Source organism: Mandrillus leucophaeus, unplaced genomic scaffold, assembly GCF_000951045.1.
Source record: "Mandrillus leucophaeus isolate KB7577 unplaced genomic scaffold, Mleu.le_1.0 Scaffold770, whole genome shotgun sequence".
NCBI classification, from domain to species: Eukaryota; Metazoa; Chordata; class Mammalia; order Primates; family Cercopithecidae; genus Mandrillus; species Mandrillus leucophaeus.
Genome location: NW_012108364.1, coordinates 729,541 through 746,657, shown reverse-complemented (window position 1 = coordinate 746,657; position 17,117 = coordinate 729,541). Strand labels below are relative to the sequence as shown.

The following is a 17,117-nucleotide window of genomic DNA, read 5'->3' as shown; positions in this document are numbered from 1 at the left end:
TGCAGCAAACTACCATGGCACATATATACCTATGTAACAAACCCGCACATTATGTACATGTATCCCAGAAATTAAAGTATAATAAAAAATGCATATTAACAAAAGTGTAGCAAAATCGGTATTTTCTGCCAATTTAGATTGCAGATCATTTTAAATTGGCATACACTTTTTAATAGAATAATTTGTATCTTGTCTGATCTTTGAAGCTAAGCAGAATGGAACCTGGTTACTACTCGCATGAGAGAGTAATTTGTGAATGTATTAAATGCCTTAAAATGGTTATACCCTTTCAGCAGTAATTACACATTGAAATGTATAGTTTCATGAAGTAACCCAAAACTTTGGTGGTGGGCTGGGGTTGGGGAGGAGTGATTTTACCCAACAAGATCAATATTACAACAGCATAAAAAACACTGAGATACAAATGTTTAGATTTAAACATTTGGTTAAATAACCCATGGCCATAACCCTTCCATGGAACATTATCTAGTCATAAAATGCTGTGTTCACAAAGAATGTTTAATGTAGAAAATGGTTATGATACAACAGTAATGAGAAAAAAAAGATTAAAACTGCATATAACGAATGGATATAAGACCGGGTGCAGTTGCTCATGTCTGTAATCCCAGCACTTTGCAAGGCCAAGGTGGGTGGGTCACTTGAGGTCAGGAGTTCGAGACCAGCCTGGCCAACATGGCGAAACCCCATCTCTACTAAAAATACAAAAATTAGCCAGGTGTGGCGCTGGGTGCCTGTCATCTCAGCTACTTGGGAGTCTGAGGCAGAAGAATTGCTTGAACCTGAGAGGCAGAGGTTGCAGTGAGCTGAGATCATGCCACTGCACTCCAGCTTGAATGACAGAGCAAGACTCTGTCTAAAAAAAAAAAAAAGGAAGGATATAATTATGTAAAACAAAAATAAAACCCTATGCATTAAAAAAAAGTCCCAAAGGCCAGGTGCCGTGGTTCACGCCTGTAATTCCAGTACTTTGGGAGGCCAAGGTGGGCAGATTACTTGAGGTCAAGAGTTTGAGACCAGCCTAGCTAACATGGTGAAACTCCGCCTCTACAAAAAATAACAAAAATTAGCCGGGTGTGGTGGCATGCACCTGTAATCCCAGCTACTTAGGAGGCTGAGGCAGGAGAATTGCTTGATCACGGGAGGTGGAAGTTGCAGTGAGCTGAGATTATGCCATGGCACTGGATGATAGAGTGAGACTCTGTCTCAAAAAAAAAAAAAAAGCCCCAAAGAAAAGACATTAAAATGTAGTCACTATGCATAGATGGTATTAATAAAATAATAATATATTGGCATTCAATTAGGAACTTGTAATATTAAGATTATTCTATATTGTTGAACCAGCATCTGATAAATCTGTTTGCAGTGGTGACAGAATTTTAAAAGTACCTATTTTTTCTTATTACTAATAACCCTTAATTAACCTGGTAATGTTATCAACAACACAGTTCACTCTTGCTTTAATAATGGAAACCCTGTATTTTATTTCTCAATTTCCTGTGTAGCTGGCTAGGGTTATATATTCTGTAAAGGCCAAGATATTTTGCCAGTGTGGCACAAATTTGAGAAGACCCAAGGCCTAGCATTTCATAGGATGAACCTGTCCATGACTTTTCATATCCAGATGATAGTGTATATTGCCATTAAAATAATTAGATGACCAAAAAAAAGAGTCATTTTCAACTTTTACTATTATAAGTGATGCTGTGTATATACATCTTTGTGCATGTTTATGATTCTCTTATTTATTTATTTATTTATTTTTAAATTATTTGTAGAGATGAGGTCTTGCTATGTTGCCCAGGCTGGTCTCCAACCCCTGGGCTCAAGCGATCCTCCTGCCCTGGCTTGCCAAAGTGCTGGGATTACAGGTGTGAGCTACCGCACCCAGTTGATTCTCTCCTTTAGAATAAATTTCTGGAAGCGTATTTGCTGATTAAAAAGAATGAACATCACAGGGCGCCGTGGCTCACACCTGTAATCCAAGCACTTTGGGAGGCTGAGGTGGACAGATCACTGGAAGTCAAGAGTTGGCAACCAGCCTGGCCAACATGGTGAAACCCTGTCTACTAAAAATACAAAAATTAGCCTGGCATAGTGGCGTGTGCCTATAGTCCCAGCTACTAAGGAGGCTGAGGCATAAGAATCACTTGAACCTGGGAAGCAGAGGTTGCAATGAGCTGAGATTGCACCACTGCACTCCAGCCTGGGTGACACAGTGAGACTCCATTGCAAGAAATAAAATAAAATAAAATAAAAAGAATAAATGTACTTTTTATGGCAGACTGAGCAGACTAATACAATATGATACCATTTATGTAAGTTAAAATACATAAAAAATAGTATTCTGTATTGTTTATGAATGCATCCATATGCACGAAACACTGTTTTTAAAAAGAGCTGGACAAATATATCCTAGGTATAGGGAGGGTTATAGAACTCAGGGCTGAGGTTACTAGATCTTACTCTATTTGCAATGTTTTATTTCTAATGGGAAAAAGAAAAATAAGGCAAAATGTTAAAAGTGTTTATTCTGGCCTACACAAATAAATATGAGTGTTCATTATATTATTTTTGTGTCTTTTGGTGTCTTTTACATTTATTTTTAAAAATAAAATAGGCATAAGCTTATAAATAAGATGAAACATGTTATTTGGGAGCAATTACCCCTTCTTAATTAAAAGGGATAAATATAAAGAGAGAAAGAGAACAATGAATGAATGAATGAATGAATGAATGAATGGATAGATAGTAGACAAATAGGGAGGCTGACCAATTTGTGACTCATTTACACATTTCACAATGTATCATTCTGTAATTTTTTTTTTTTTTTAGACGGAATCTTGCTCTGTCACCCAGGCTGGAGTGCAGGGGCATAATCTTGGCTCACTGCAATCTCTGCCTCCCGAGTACAAGCAATTCTCCTGCCTCAGCCTCCCAAGTAGCTGGGACTACAGGCGCATGCTGCCACGCCCAGCTAATTTTTTTTTTTTTTTTGTATTTTAGTAGAGATGGGGTTTCACTGTGTTGCCCAGGCTGGTTGTGAACTCCTGAGCTCAGGTAATCCGCCCGCCTTGGCCTCCCAAAGTGCTGGGATTACAAGCATGAGGCACCGTGCCCAGCCCATTCTGTAATTTTAATATTGAAAATGCTGCCCCTGCCAGTACATAATATTTGTTCATTCATTTCCTGATTTATTCAATAAACAATTATTAATAATTAAGCATGTGCTGGACACTAGTGTAAGGGCTTATAAAACATGGATGAATAAGGCAGATACTATCATTGAGGATCTTAGTCCAATGAAGGTGACAGATGTAAAAACTTAATCACAGGACTATATAAAGCATGTTCTACAAGCGGGAGGAACGTTATTGCAGTGGATGCAAGTTGCTTGTGTTGCCACAGAAAGTCAAGGAAGCCTTCACTTAGAAGAGATGACATTTGAAATGAATTTAGAGGAATTCCAAAAGTCTGAAGCTTCTGACTGAAGGCTTAAAATCCACTAATATCTGTATTCCATAACTTCTCTCTATATATCCCCAGACAAAATTATTCTATAATTCACACATATCACATACCTTTTAAAAGTCTGATAAAACCCAAAATGAGTCTTGTCTCACCTTTCCAGATTTTTCGTCTTCTAGGACTGCCAATTTTTTTTTCTGCTTATTATATTCTTGTCTTCTTTCTAAAACACTCATAATATTTTCATCTGTTAAATTCTTCCTAAACTCACAGAACTGAGGCCAGAATTTAAACAGAACCCCAAAAATTGTCATCTGTATAAAAAAAGTCTCAGATTACAATTTTATACAAATGTACCAATTTAAACTCTATTCACCATAATAACAGATTAACTATTCTATCTTTAATATATACCATGTTTGCTCCAACTTATTGTCTCCAGACATCTTGGTATAGTTTTGCTCAGCACATGCTTATTATCAATGGTTTTTATTACCAATGAGAAGTCTTTCTTTAAAAAAAAAAACATACACTAAATACACTTAAAAGTCACTTTATTCTTTGTGTTTCCCTAACCAATTGATTGTATTAATAAAGAATCCATTAGGTCTTTTAAAATAAGAAATTTATGTTTTCTTTTAAAACATATACTAGTTGATCTGCCATACACTCTGCTGTTTTATGCAAGTATTCCAAATATCCAGTTCATCAAGGGAACTCCCCCCTCCCTCTTTTCTTTCTTTTAGAGAAATGAAATACCATTTTGCCTCTGGAAAAGCTCTTAAACAAAGCTGCAGATCTAAGGATAAATCTTGAGTAACTTTTAAATGATATAATCTCTTACTTTTATGTGAGAGCAAGAAAAGTAACATTTAAAAAGCAGAACGGTATCCTGGACAAATGCTTTCTATAAGGACACTTTAAGTGATTAATTGTGATATTTATAGAGATAAGAATAGTTGCTCTAAGTCTCATGCCAAGTTTTTCCATTAGTTCCAGAGGTATACATTACTTCAAGAAGGTAGGACTTGCTACATAAGATCAAGTTCAACATCTTATTGCTAGGAATGGCCTTTACCTAATGCCCTGGAAAAAAAAGAACCATCCCATTAGGCTCCAAGCCAACTCATAGGGGAAAAGAGGAATCTTTAAAAAGTAAATGCTGCAGTGATCAAGAGACCTGAAATGGCATATTTCATTACTCCTCTTTTCCATACATGAATGTTATTAGTAATACTAAAATTATTCGCTCCTTTTAAAATACAATTTTGTTATTGAATTCTGTAGCCTCTTGGGAGTGTAAATGTAAAATCTAGAGATACTTTATTTGATGAAACGCAGGCTTTTAAGACACTTTCATTTACATTTACCTGCCATACACTTAATTAAGTAATCCCCTGTTCCAATGTTAAGGGATCATGGCAGTTTTTATTATGAACTGAAGCTTAAATACTCCTCCTCCTCTATTAATCATACTTCTCAGTTATCTTTCCAAAACCTGAGTCACTCCCAGTTCTTGAATATATATATTTCCATTTTGAAGGCTTTCTAGTAAAAGTCACCCAATTAGGACATAAAACCACTCTATTGTTAAAAGTTGCAATTGAGATTGTAGGTTAATATATATTGTTAATTAAAATTACCCTGTACCTTTGTAATCTTAAAAGATAACCAAATTGTGGATAAGAAAATGTTTTAATAAACATAGAGCTACTTTACTCACTGCCAGTAAATAAATAACGGCTTTAGTATGAGCAAAAGGGGCCAGCGAAAATTTGACTGGGTGATGCAAACTTTCAGGTTATTGATAGTGGAAGTGAGGGATAGACAGAGGCTGCACTGATACCAACGCTAAAACTGTCAGCAGTTTTAAATTTACTATTCAGCCCTTCTGCTCAACTTTGCTCTCATTTCCAATTTGATCTTACTCCTTTCTGTCATGACATATTTCTTCTCACGTCATTCATTTATGTATCCTAAAAATGTCTCCTCTATGCCTGGCATTTGAAGTGCAAAGATAAATAAGAACCATTCCCTGCCCTCAAAGAGGTTACAATCTAATGGGAAAGTCGACATGGGAATAATCACTTTCAATTTAGTGTGATAAGTGCTGCGACAGGGGTAAAAACAAGGGAGAGAAGATGATACTGCAAAAAACTCAGAAGAGAAAGCAGTAAGGGCCACTTATGAAACTATAATTATTTCAATTAGACTAGGGGAGAGACGGCAGGGAGTGGTAAAAGATGTAGCTACAGAGATATCTAGGAGTATGGACTTCATTCTGAGGGCAGTGGGAAGTATCTGAAATATTTTTTAAATTATTATTTGTAGAGATAGGATCTCACTATATTGCCCAGGCTGGTCTTGAACTCCGGGCCTCAAGCAATCCTCCTGCCTTGGCCTCCCAAAGTGCTGGGATTACTTACAGGTGTGAGCCAGTGTGCTTGGCTGGAATTGAAATATTTTAAGCAGAGAAGTGACATGATCAGATATACATTAAAAAAGGATTGCTCTGTCAACCCTTAGTTGGATGGTTTGGCGAGAACCCAGAGGCAGGGAGTTTCTGTAATACATTATGAGTCATGTTGCAGATCTAAAATGAGGTAGGTGAGTGGAGGTGTGGATAGAATGACAGATAACGAGGAGACAACTAGGAAAGTTTTAGGAATGGATTAGATATGGAGGTAAGGAAATGAAGGAGAGGGAAGACATGGAGATGGCCAACCAGATCTGTGGCTTGTATCCTGGGGTAGATGGCAATGCCATTCTCTAAACTTCCTTGGGAAAAGAGGAATAACAACAGATTCAGTGGGATGAGGCCCCTAAATAAAGATTATTTATTTTCAGATGCTCTAACGTCCATATTTAAGATATATCTAGTAGGACTCCCTTTTAGAAAATCAGGTAGAAGTCATAGGCTAGAGGACTCCAATAAAATCCTTTGGTTACAATCCTTGAAGAGTATACCAGAACTGACTGGTATTGGCAGCTCCAGACATTTACCATCAGACTCAAGGCCTTTGATATCAATGGATAAGTCCTGGCCTGGTTACTAGGAAACCCAGGCTAGGCTAAGCTATCTCTAAGATCTTTTCATTAACAGATGTTACCATTCTGACACCATGTTTTCACCATTTCTCTATAGCACGTCCTCAATCATTCCTCTATATTTCTGCCTATTTTAATGCGTAATTTGGATTGTGAGTTCACTTTTGGTTCCTTAGAGGACTTAGAACACAGCTGGCTCACAAATGAATGTAAGAATAATCGCCTTTTACCATGCTCAAGGGCAATAATACCCTAAATCTCTGTTTCATATCACTTCATTCATGACATGGCCTTCCCTATTACCCCTATTATAATTTATTTTTCTTAATCATTTTTTAGGAACAACATCACTAAAAGGCTTTTTAAAATGCAAATAAATTATGTTCACCAAGTCACTGTTTTCTATTATTTATCTTAAAAAGAAGTAACTTGAGCAGGTTAACAGGCACAATTTTCCTTTCATGAGTTTGTATACTTTATGTTGGTAGAGTACTTAAATCTCCTCTCACTTATTTTATGAGCTCTGTGAATATTCTAATCTTTAAAAATACACAAATCTTGGGACACACCTATTTTACACATTTTTGTGGTAGCAGATATTTTAAAAGGAAATATGTTGAAAAAGAAAGGAGGAATTAGCTGGAGTTTAACAAGAGTCTGTCATCCAGAAGAAGATATCCTTTTGGGCCTGGCAACTCCTGAGCTCAAACAATCTGCCTGCCTCAGCCTCCCAAAGTGCTGGGATTACAGGCATGAGCCACCATGCCTGGCCCAAAGGGATATCTATCTTTAAAAGGATTATCAATCTATTTTAAAATATGCTTAGCCACATGCCCTGATCTCTTACCTGTGCCTCTCTAAATACATATGGTCCTAACTCCTTCCGGTGTTCAATAATCTTTTGGGCTTGCTCTACTGGAATGTCAATTTGTAAAGCTGGTGGAATACTGGAATTAATAAAGCAGTTGATAATAGTCGTAATCTTCTTCTGGATGACAGACTCATCACAATGAGAATGGCATAAGTCCTGAACAGAAGAAGGAAAGATAGAATGGTATATAATTAATGAACTACCACAACACTTAATAGAACTGTATCAATATGTGTTTCAATTAATATATACATTTCAACTTTAGGTCAAGAAGGCAGTGATATATTTCAAGGCTGTCTTTAAAAAATTATAGATTTTCTTTCTCTTGGATTTGAGGAACCTAAGACTTTGATACATGTACATGACATAAATACAGATTTCATATAATCCTGATCACTTGTTCCTCTAGGCAAAGGAATGACATTAGTATCTACTTTGACTCATTTAACCACCATATAATGAGGGCCTGTTATAAACCAGATACTGAGCTGAGCCCCTACCCTTTTAAGGTTCAATCTCCACTGGAGAAGTGTGAAAACACGTTACTCCAATTCTGGATAGTTAATACATTTTATGATAGAGGTATACATAGTATCCTAGGAGAACATTGAGAATAGGCACCTAACTCCACCTACAGGTGGATATAAAAGCTTTCCTGTCCAGTCTTGCTTCTACACCTAGGTGATTTAGGCTCAAAAAGGGTAGTGGGCATGCTGGTTGTCAACAGGTGTGCCATTTTATGTCTTTTATTATCCATGCTGTGTAGTTACCCTATCGTATTATTCTCTTTATAGATAACCTAAAATTAATGATCATACATTAAAATGTGCCATTTAAAAAATTGTCAACATTTATTTTAGACACAGGGGGTACATGTGCAAGTTAGTTACATGGGAATATTGCATGATGCTGAGGTTTGGGGTACAGATCCTGTCACTTAGGTAGTGAACGTAGTACCCAACAGGTAGGTTTTCAACCCACCCTCCCCTCACTACCCCTTCTAGTAGTCAGCAGTGTCTATTATTCCCATATTTATGTCCATGTGTGCCCAATGTTTAGCTCACACTTATAAGTGAGAACATGTGGTTTTTGGTTTTCTTTTCCTGCATTAATTCTCTTAGGATAATGGCCTCCAGCTCCACCCACACTGCTGCAAAGGATATGATTTCATTTTTTCATGGCTACATAGTATTCCATGGTGTATATGTACCACATGTTCTTTATCCAGTCTACTACTGATGGGCACCTGGGTTGATTGCATGTCTTTGCTACTGTGAATAGTGCAGTGATGAACATATGTGTACATCTATCTTTTTGGCAGAATTATTTATTCTTCTTGGGGTATACATACAGTAATGGGATGGCTGGGTCAAATGGTAGCTGTGTTTCAATTTCTTTGAGAAATCTCCAGACTGCTTTTCACATGGCTGGACTAATTTACATTCCCACCAATAGTGTGTAATAGCCCCCTTTTCTCTGCAGCCTCACCAAGCAGCTGTTGTTTTCTGACTGTTTAATAATAGCCATTCTGATTGGTGTGAGATGGTATCTCTCTGTGGTTTTGACTTGCATTTCTCTGATGATTAGTGATGCTGAGCATTTCTTCATACGTTTCTTGATTGGTCATTTATACACCTTTTTAGAAGTATATGTTCATGTCCTTTGCCCAAAATGAGCTAGTTTTAAAGTCACAGGTGTAGGACTATCATTTTTTTTAAATAAAGAGGTAATTTCGCTTGAATTATGGCATTTCTCTGTCAAAGACATTGTTTTCCAAATCATCAGAAAGCAAACAAATTGGAAACTTCTCACTTTAGACCCAGAAATGAACCAACATTTATTAAGTACCCAGTATACGTTGGGCATTGTAATAGCTCTCCCATGGATATTATGAAAGAAATAAAAATTCTGATGTCTTTCATGTAAAACTTTATATATAATTTGGTGTAAGTGTGAAAAAAACTTAATATGTTACATTGTGACAATTAGCACTTCATACTCAATTAAGCATCACCTTAGAATAAAGCCTATTTAGGTCAGGTATGGTAGCTTATGCCTGTAATCCCAACAATTTGGGAGGCCGAGGCAAGCAGATGGCTTGAGCCCAGGAGTTCCAGACCATCCTGGGCAACATGGTGAAACTCTATCTCTACAAAAATATACAAAATATTAGCTGGGTGTGGTGGTGCATGCCTGTAGTCCCAGCTACTGGGGAGGCTGAGGTGGGAGGATTACCTGAGCCCAGGGAGGTCAACACTGCAGTGGGCCATGATCACACCACTGCACTCCAGCCTGGGCAACAGAGTAAGACGGTGTCTCAAAAAAAAGGAAAAAAAAGAAAAAGCCTATTTTATATTATTCAATTAGCCTCCTAACTATGGAATATAAGGCTCATGAAATAAAACAAATTTGTGAAGCTATACAATTATAATTTTGAGCAAAAAGACAGCATTTGGACATAATTATAACTGATTTTTTTTTCTAATTGTTCTGCCCTGTTGTGCCATTAGCTTAGTTAACTCTCGCCTATTATGAAGGTCTCAGTTTAAGCATACTTTCCTCTAGTAGGCTTTCTGTAACTTTCGGTCCAGGAGAGACGTCCATCTCAGGTACTCCCATAGCATACTGTGTTTCTTCCCTTGTTGCACTAATCACACTCTTATAATTGTCTTGTCTAACACTCATTTGTCCTTCCTCTGACACTGTAAGCTCTAACAGGGTAGACTATTTTGATCACAGTTGTATCCTCAGGATTTGGCCTGGCCCTTGGTAGGTGCTTAATAAATATTTGTCGGATAAATAAATCCTTCCAGTCTTTTCTTTATAGACACAAACACACACATACGCATACACTTTAGATGAAACCATACTGATTTTTAGTAGCTAGTTTTTAAAAAAGATCAATGAGCAGAACATCTTTTCCCATCATTGATTATTCTCCTAGAACATTTTTAATGGCTAGAGAATGTTCTACTATATAGATATATCAAAATTTAGTAACCAATGTCCTTGTTGTACAACTGGTTCTTTCCAACTTTTCACAATCCAGAGCAATGTTTGACTAAGATTGCTCCAGCCATCTCTTTGTATATTACCACAATCAATACTGAGAAGCAGCACAGCTTAGTGGTTAAGGGCGTGGGCTTTAGCAATAGAATGACCTGATTCAAAGTCTAGCTCTACCAGTTAATTAGCTGTGTGATGTCGGGAATTTCTTAGCCTTTCTGTGCATTAGTTTCATCTGTGAAGTGATGAGAATGACATCCTTGACCTCATGGGATTCTTGTGAAGAATAAATTCATTATTACATGAAAAGCATTAAGACAATATCTGGCACATAGTAAACACTTAATAAGACTAAGCCTTATAAGAGTTAGCTCGGTTAGACTTTATCAAGTGGAATAAATGCCTTCCAGCTGGCAAACTCCCTCACGGCCCAATGCAAGTATCATCACTCTTGCTGAGACTTCACTGTCCTATTGTCCCCCCATGCCATCATTCTCTCCTCTGTGCTAAAACTATACCTAGTCAGAACACGGATAAGAGTCAACATTATTTCCTAATATTTGTTCTCATGGATGTTTTCCTGCCTGAAAGAGGGCAGTGTGTTGTATTCACCTTTTTATGCCTACAATCTAGCATAATGCCTGGCACATTCGATACTTAGTAAATGTTTGTTATATAAACAACTTTACTCCTATAGCTTGCTTTTTAATAGCTACCTAGTATTGTAAGTCTCTCATGCTATATTGTAGAAAAGACATTAAAATGGAGACCAAAATTTAAATGGAGGCCTTAAAGGAGAAAGTCATAGAACTAAGGGTTCACGGTGTGTAAGTCTATAGTTGGTTTTTTAAAATACCTATTTTACAAAGTGTATCTCATTACCTCTTGTCCTAGCAGGGTTAGGCTTGTTCATATTTATATTAGGTTAAAGATAGTTCTGCCCACCCATAAGAAAAAATTACCTATTGAGGAAAACACAGTCTACCTCCTTTCTAATTCCCAAAAAAGTTATTTTAATATTGCTCATGTGAAAGGCTGTGAAAAAGCTTCTCTCAAAAATTTATTTTTTACCAGCCTGGGCAACACAGGCAGACCCCATCTCTACAAAAAAATTAAAAATTAGCCAGGCATGGTGGTGCATGCCTGTACTCCCAACTACTTGGGGGGCTGAGGTGGGAAGATCACTTGAGCCCAGGAGGTCAAGGCTGCAGTGAGCTGTCATTGTGCTACTGTACTCCAGTCTGGGCAATAAAGTGAGACCCTGTCTCAAAAATGTTGTTTTTTAATGTTACAGTCTCAGCTGAGAATAGTACAAAAACTGTTGATAACAGAAATGGGTAGAAAACAGTTTTACTGTATGTTGGAAAAACTTAGAAATAAATTTTATTGAGCAACTACTAACTATATGTTAAGCAACTGTATTAGTGTCACATAGTACATAGTTATAGGCCATTTGAAAGCATTATACTCCTAAATTGTTAATTTTTATTCCCCACGTTTACAATGGGATGGAATAGACTGCTTGCAAGGAAATGAGCCTGCTACCTCTGAGAGCATTTAAGCAAAGATTAAAATACCGTTCAGTATTTCTAGACATTTCTTTATTCAAATCTAGACAACATAACAGGGAAAGTTCCTTCCTCCTCTTCAGTGTGAAGATTCTGTATGACTACACTCAACACTTAACCCTGAAAATAAACTGCCTTTGTACCTAACCATTTCTCTTTTACTTATTTTGTTAAGAATTTGGCTGTTCTTTTTCATCTCTAATTCTTTCTAATTCCTTTCTCTTCTCTATTGGTTTATTTATCCATAATCCAGTGTCTTTGATTACTATTACTGTAAATATGCCTTGGAGGGATTCTTACAAAGAGATCTTAGTTGTATGGATACACCAAATATAGATACTGTTAGGAAAAAATACGTACAGTACATTTAGAGATGATTGATGTGTAGAAATATAGTTAAAACTCTCTTCAGGAAGGTTCTCATTAAATCATATGTACGTTAATATCTGAAAAAAACCTAATACAGGTTGAGCATCCCTTACTTAAAATGTTTGGGACCAGAAGTGTTTTAGATTTTGGATTCATTTTTGGTTTTGGAATATTTGTATTATACCTACTGGTTGAGCATTCCAAATCTAAAAATAAAAAATCTGAAATACTCCAAGGAGCATTTACTTTAAGTATCATGTTGGCACTCAAAAAGTTTCAGATTTTGGAGCATTTCAGGTTTCAGATTTTCAGACTTGGAATGCCCAACCTGTATTATCATTCTAGGGCTCACTCTTATTCTTTACTGTATAATAATAAATGTATCTAGAGATTGGACAATAAACATCTCAATATTTATATACTGGTAGGAAGAAGATGGCAAAATTGGGATATCTTATACAAATCTTGTGCATAAGGTTAGTTGAAAATCTGACATTTTAATGCATTTCCTCCTCAAAACAGGTGGTTTTCTCCAGCTCCCAATACAATACCTTATATTTTTGTACTTCTTGCCAAAAGAGTAAACCATTTTCCAATAAATCTCCTTTTAGAGCCACAAAACGTTGAAATTGTCTTGAAGTAACTGGATTCAATAATGCTTTGCGAAAAGCAATGATTTCACAAGATGAAGAGATCCACTTACTCTCCACAGGCTGTCCAAAACAGAGAATATAGGAAATTGGCTCATTAATTAGGCTAACAATTACCAACTTCTATCTCCTGTAATTTTGCCTGTCGAAATGTGTAGCATGGCTACAATAGAATTTCGCAACATTTTCCCCTGTTCCTTTCTCTTTTGTCTCCTTTATATTTTTATGGCTTCATTTTTAGGAGGTAGAGTGAAAAAGAAATGACTAGATGATTTAGACCATATGACTACATTGTTTAAAAATGTTAACAGTTATTACAGCTTGAGATTATGGTGAAAAACTACTTTTTAGTACATTGTATGAGTTCTGTGCTTAAACAGAACAAAGTAATCATAATGTTATGATTATATGTTATTACATTATTTATTTTATTATTACATATGTTATATATTAATATATAATTCTCTTGCTTTTTAAAAAGTAAAAGTAGTTAACATTTAACATATTTTCATTTTTTAAGAAAAAATTATCAATTGATTCTATAAGTTAAATAATTTACTATAGCGCTTCACTATAATTTTATCCTGAAAATATTATATTTTTAGATGAGACATCTTTTTATTATGTTAATAATGATTAAAAATAATAACAAATAATGATTATTAATAAATTATTTTATTAAAATTCCTTTGACTGACTGTTTACTTTACATAACATAAAAGCCAGAAGCACCCATGGCATTTTAGTAACACCTAAAGGTATTTTTATCAACATTTATTATACATCTTTACAATTTGGAAATATAAAATATCTACTTTTTTTATTTTGCCCATTTAAAATCACATATTCAACCCCATTTAGCCTTTCAGATTGAAAACATAAGAAATCGATTTTATCAAATTCACTAAATAGATTTTAATATTTAAGTTCCCCAAAGCTGATTTTTAGCTTACAACCATGCAAGGAAGTATCATTCCAAAGACAACAGTTCAGATGGATTTAGCAACACATAAAATAAATTCCTTGAAACAAATAATATGTGACTATCAATTTAAGTGTTTAGAGAGTTACGTTTTTTAAAAGTGCCATGGTAACACAAAGGAAGGAGTAACTAATTCTGCCTGGAGGAGTAAAACCTTTACAGAGAAGGGCCTTGAGGATGACATCTGAGTTGAAAACTGAAAAGTGAAGCAACTCCAGGCAGTCTAGATGAATGGTGGTGCCATTAACCCAGATAAAGTGAATAGAAGTGAATAAATGTCACTATTTTAGTGAGACACATGTCATGTTCTCTGGACAAAAAGTTAAGACCCCCACCATATGGCCCATATTAAAATTATAGCCCTACAAATAGGAACAGCTATGTATTAGACTGGGATGTTTATTTAAAATCCACTCAGCAAATAATATTTTAAGATCTGCTTAAGATAGTAAAACTTAGAAATTTAACTAAAACCTGTAATTTAAACAAAATAATAAAATACATGTAATAAACAATTATATAAAAATAATTCCATTCCATGTAATATTTCAATCAAAATTATAGCAAAAAACAAACATTAAAAAAGTTTATTTCTTTTCAGGAGGAAAATACACAAAAGAGCATACGAACAGATACATACATTCCTCTAATATTCAAATAAACATCTATTTTTGTTAGTTAGCAGAGGGTCACCTAGGTCTAGTTGGACATTTTATTAGGACCTGCAGAAGGATAAGTACACATAAACTTGCAAGTTCAAAAGGAAGACTATGTTTATTATGCATGTTACAAAGCAAAATAGGCCATTTCTAGCCAGGTATTATATTGTAGTGGTTTTAAGTCATCAAAATGATAGTTATCTTAATTCTTTTAGAGCTAAAATTCTATCTTTTTGCTTTTAATATTTTTATTTCTATTTCAATTTGATTTGATTTTTTATGTGTGCTCCTGCTCGGCAAAGTGCCCTTGTGAGGATGCCTGAGAGCAGTGTACAGTTATGATTAAAATGCAGCTCTAAATAGAAGGGATAATGTACCTGGCATGATGGCTCATGCCTGTAATCCTAGCAGTTTGGGAGGCCAAGATGGGCAGATTGCCTGAGCTCAGGAGTTCAAAACCAGCCTGGGCAACATGATAAAACCCCGTCTACATTACAAATGCAAAAAATAAGCTGGGTGTAGTGGTGTGTGCCTGTAATCCCAACTACTGGGGAGGCTGAGGCATGAAACTTGCTTGAACCTGGGAGGCAGAGGTTGCAGTGAGCTGAGATTGTGCCACTTCATTCCAACCTGGGCGACAGAGCAAGACTCTGTCGATCAATAGATAGATAGATAGATAGATAGATAGATAGATAGATAGATAGATAGACAGACAGACAGACAGGCAGATAAATTAAAGTCATAATGTAAGACAATTTAACCTGCTGATTCTGCTGCATGCTGCTCATTTTTTGTGTAATTCACTCTCAATAATAAACTATCATATGTTGGAATGCACAGCTTGTCTCAGTAAATCCATGACACACAGAATAAAGAAAAATACATATTTAAGGCAATCACACACTTCTAAGGTTGAGCAGGTCAAGGATCTCTTTAAGAATAGAGCTCCTTATTTAGGAGGTGAACACAGGAGGATCACTCGAGCCCAGGAGTTAGATGTGATAACGAGCTATGATCATACTATTGCACTCTGGCCTGGGCAACACAGCAAGACCCGAATAATAATAATAATAAGTTTTTTTTAAAAGAACAGAGTTCTGAATTCCAAGGGTCAATGGGAAGCCTCTAACAGGGGACTCTGGCCTTGTGGAGGAACCCTGTTTCCCTTTCATCCTCCCACCTTTTCACCCAATAAAACCCAGCTTTATTCACCCTTTAAACCGTCTCCCAGCCTAAATTTTCCTAGCCGAGGGACAGACAAGAACCCAGTCTTTAGCTGAACGAAGGAAAAGTCCTGCAACATTCTTGGCATACAACCTGGGGGCTCTTGAAGAGATGTATCAGAATTCCACAATGCATCTGGTTCTTGGGCAAGTCACTGAAACGTGGGTCAGATGTTGAAAGCTGCTGTACTACGATGTGAAAATTAAGCCCACCACAGCTCAACAAGGCCTATTGCCTCTAGACTCCACATCTGTGGGCAGGGCATAACTGAACAAAAGGCAGGAGACAACTTCTGCAGACCTAAACGTTTGAAGAGAGCATTGGTTCTCCCAGCACAGCATTTGAGCTCTGAGAATGGACAGAGTGTCTCCTCAAGTGGGTCCCTGACCCCCATGTAGCCTAACTGGGAGGTGTCTACATGGTAGGGGCCGACAAACACCTCATATAGGCGGCTGCCCCTCTGGGACGAAGCTTCCAGAGGAAGGATCAGGCAGCAATATTTTCTGTTCTGCAATATTTGCTCTTCTGCAGCCTCTGCTGGTGATACCCAGGCAAACAGGGTCTGGAGTGGAACTCCAGCAAACTACAACAGACCTGCAGCTGAGGGACCTGACTGTTAGAAGGAAAACTAACAAGCAGATAGGAGCAGCATTAACATCAACAAAAAGGACATCCACACCAAAACGCCATCTGTAGGTCACCATCATCAAAGACCAAAGGTAGATAAAACCACAAAGATAGGGAGAAACCAGAGCGGAAAAGCTGAAAATTCTAAAAATCAGAGCATCTCTTCTCCTCCAAAGGATTACAGCTCCTCACCAGCAACAGAACAAACCAGGATGGAGAATGACTTTGACAAGCTGACAGAAGTAGGCTTCAGAAGGTCAGTAATAACAAACTTCTCTGAGCTAAAGGAGGATGTTGGAACCCATCACAAGGAAGGTAAAAACCTTGAAAAAGGATTAGATGAATGGCCAACTAGAATAAACAGTGTGGAGAAGACTTTAAATGACCTGATGGAGCTGAAAATCATGGCACAAGAGCTTTGTGATGCATGCACAAGCTTCAAGAGCAAATTCAATCAAGTGGAAGAAAGGGTATCTGTGATTGAAGATCAAATTAATGAAATAAAGCGAGAAGACAAGATTAGAGAAAAAAGAGTAAAAAGAAATGAACAAAGCCTCCAAGAAATATGGGACTATGTGAAAAGAGCAAATCTACATTTGACTGGTGTACCTGAAAGTGATGGGGAGA

General features: G+C 36.7%; 1 protein-coding gene across 3 annotated transcripts in view; it reads right to left on the bottom strand.

The window, feature by feature from the left end:
- RGS22 (regulator of G-protein signaling 22) overlaps positions 1–17,117 on the bottom strand; it is a 170,060-nt gene that overhangs the window by 12,089 nt on the left and 140,854 nt on the right. For all 3 annotated transcript variants that reach the window (XM_011966731.1, XM_011966733.1, XM_011966732.1), the window contains 3 exons: positions 12,900–13,061; positions 7,382–7,561; positions 3,642–3,800 (listed from right to left, as the gene is read on the bottom strand). In XM_011966731.1, coding sequence (XP_011822121.1) covers positions 3,642–3,800; positions 7,382–7,561; positions 12,900–13,061 — 501 coding nt within the window. The remainder of the gene's footprint in view (positions 1–3,641; positions 3,801–7,381; positions 7,562–12,899; positions 13,062–17,117) is intronic.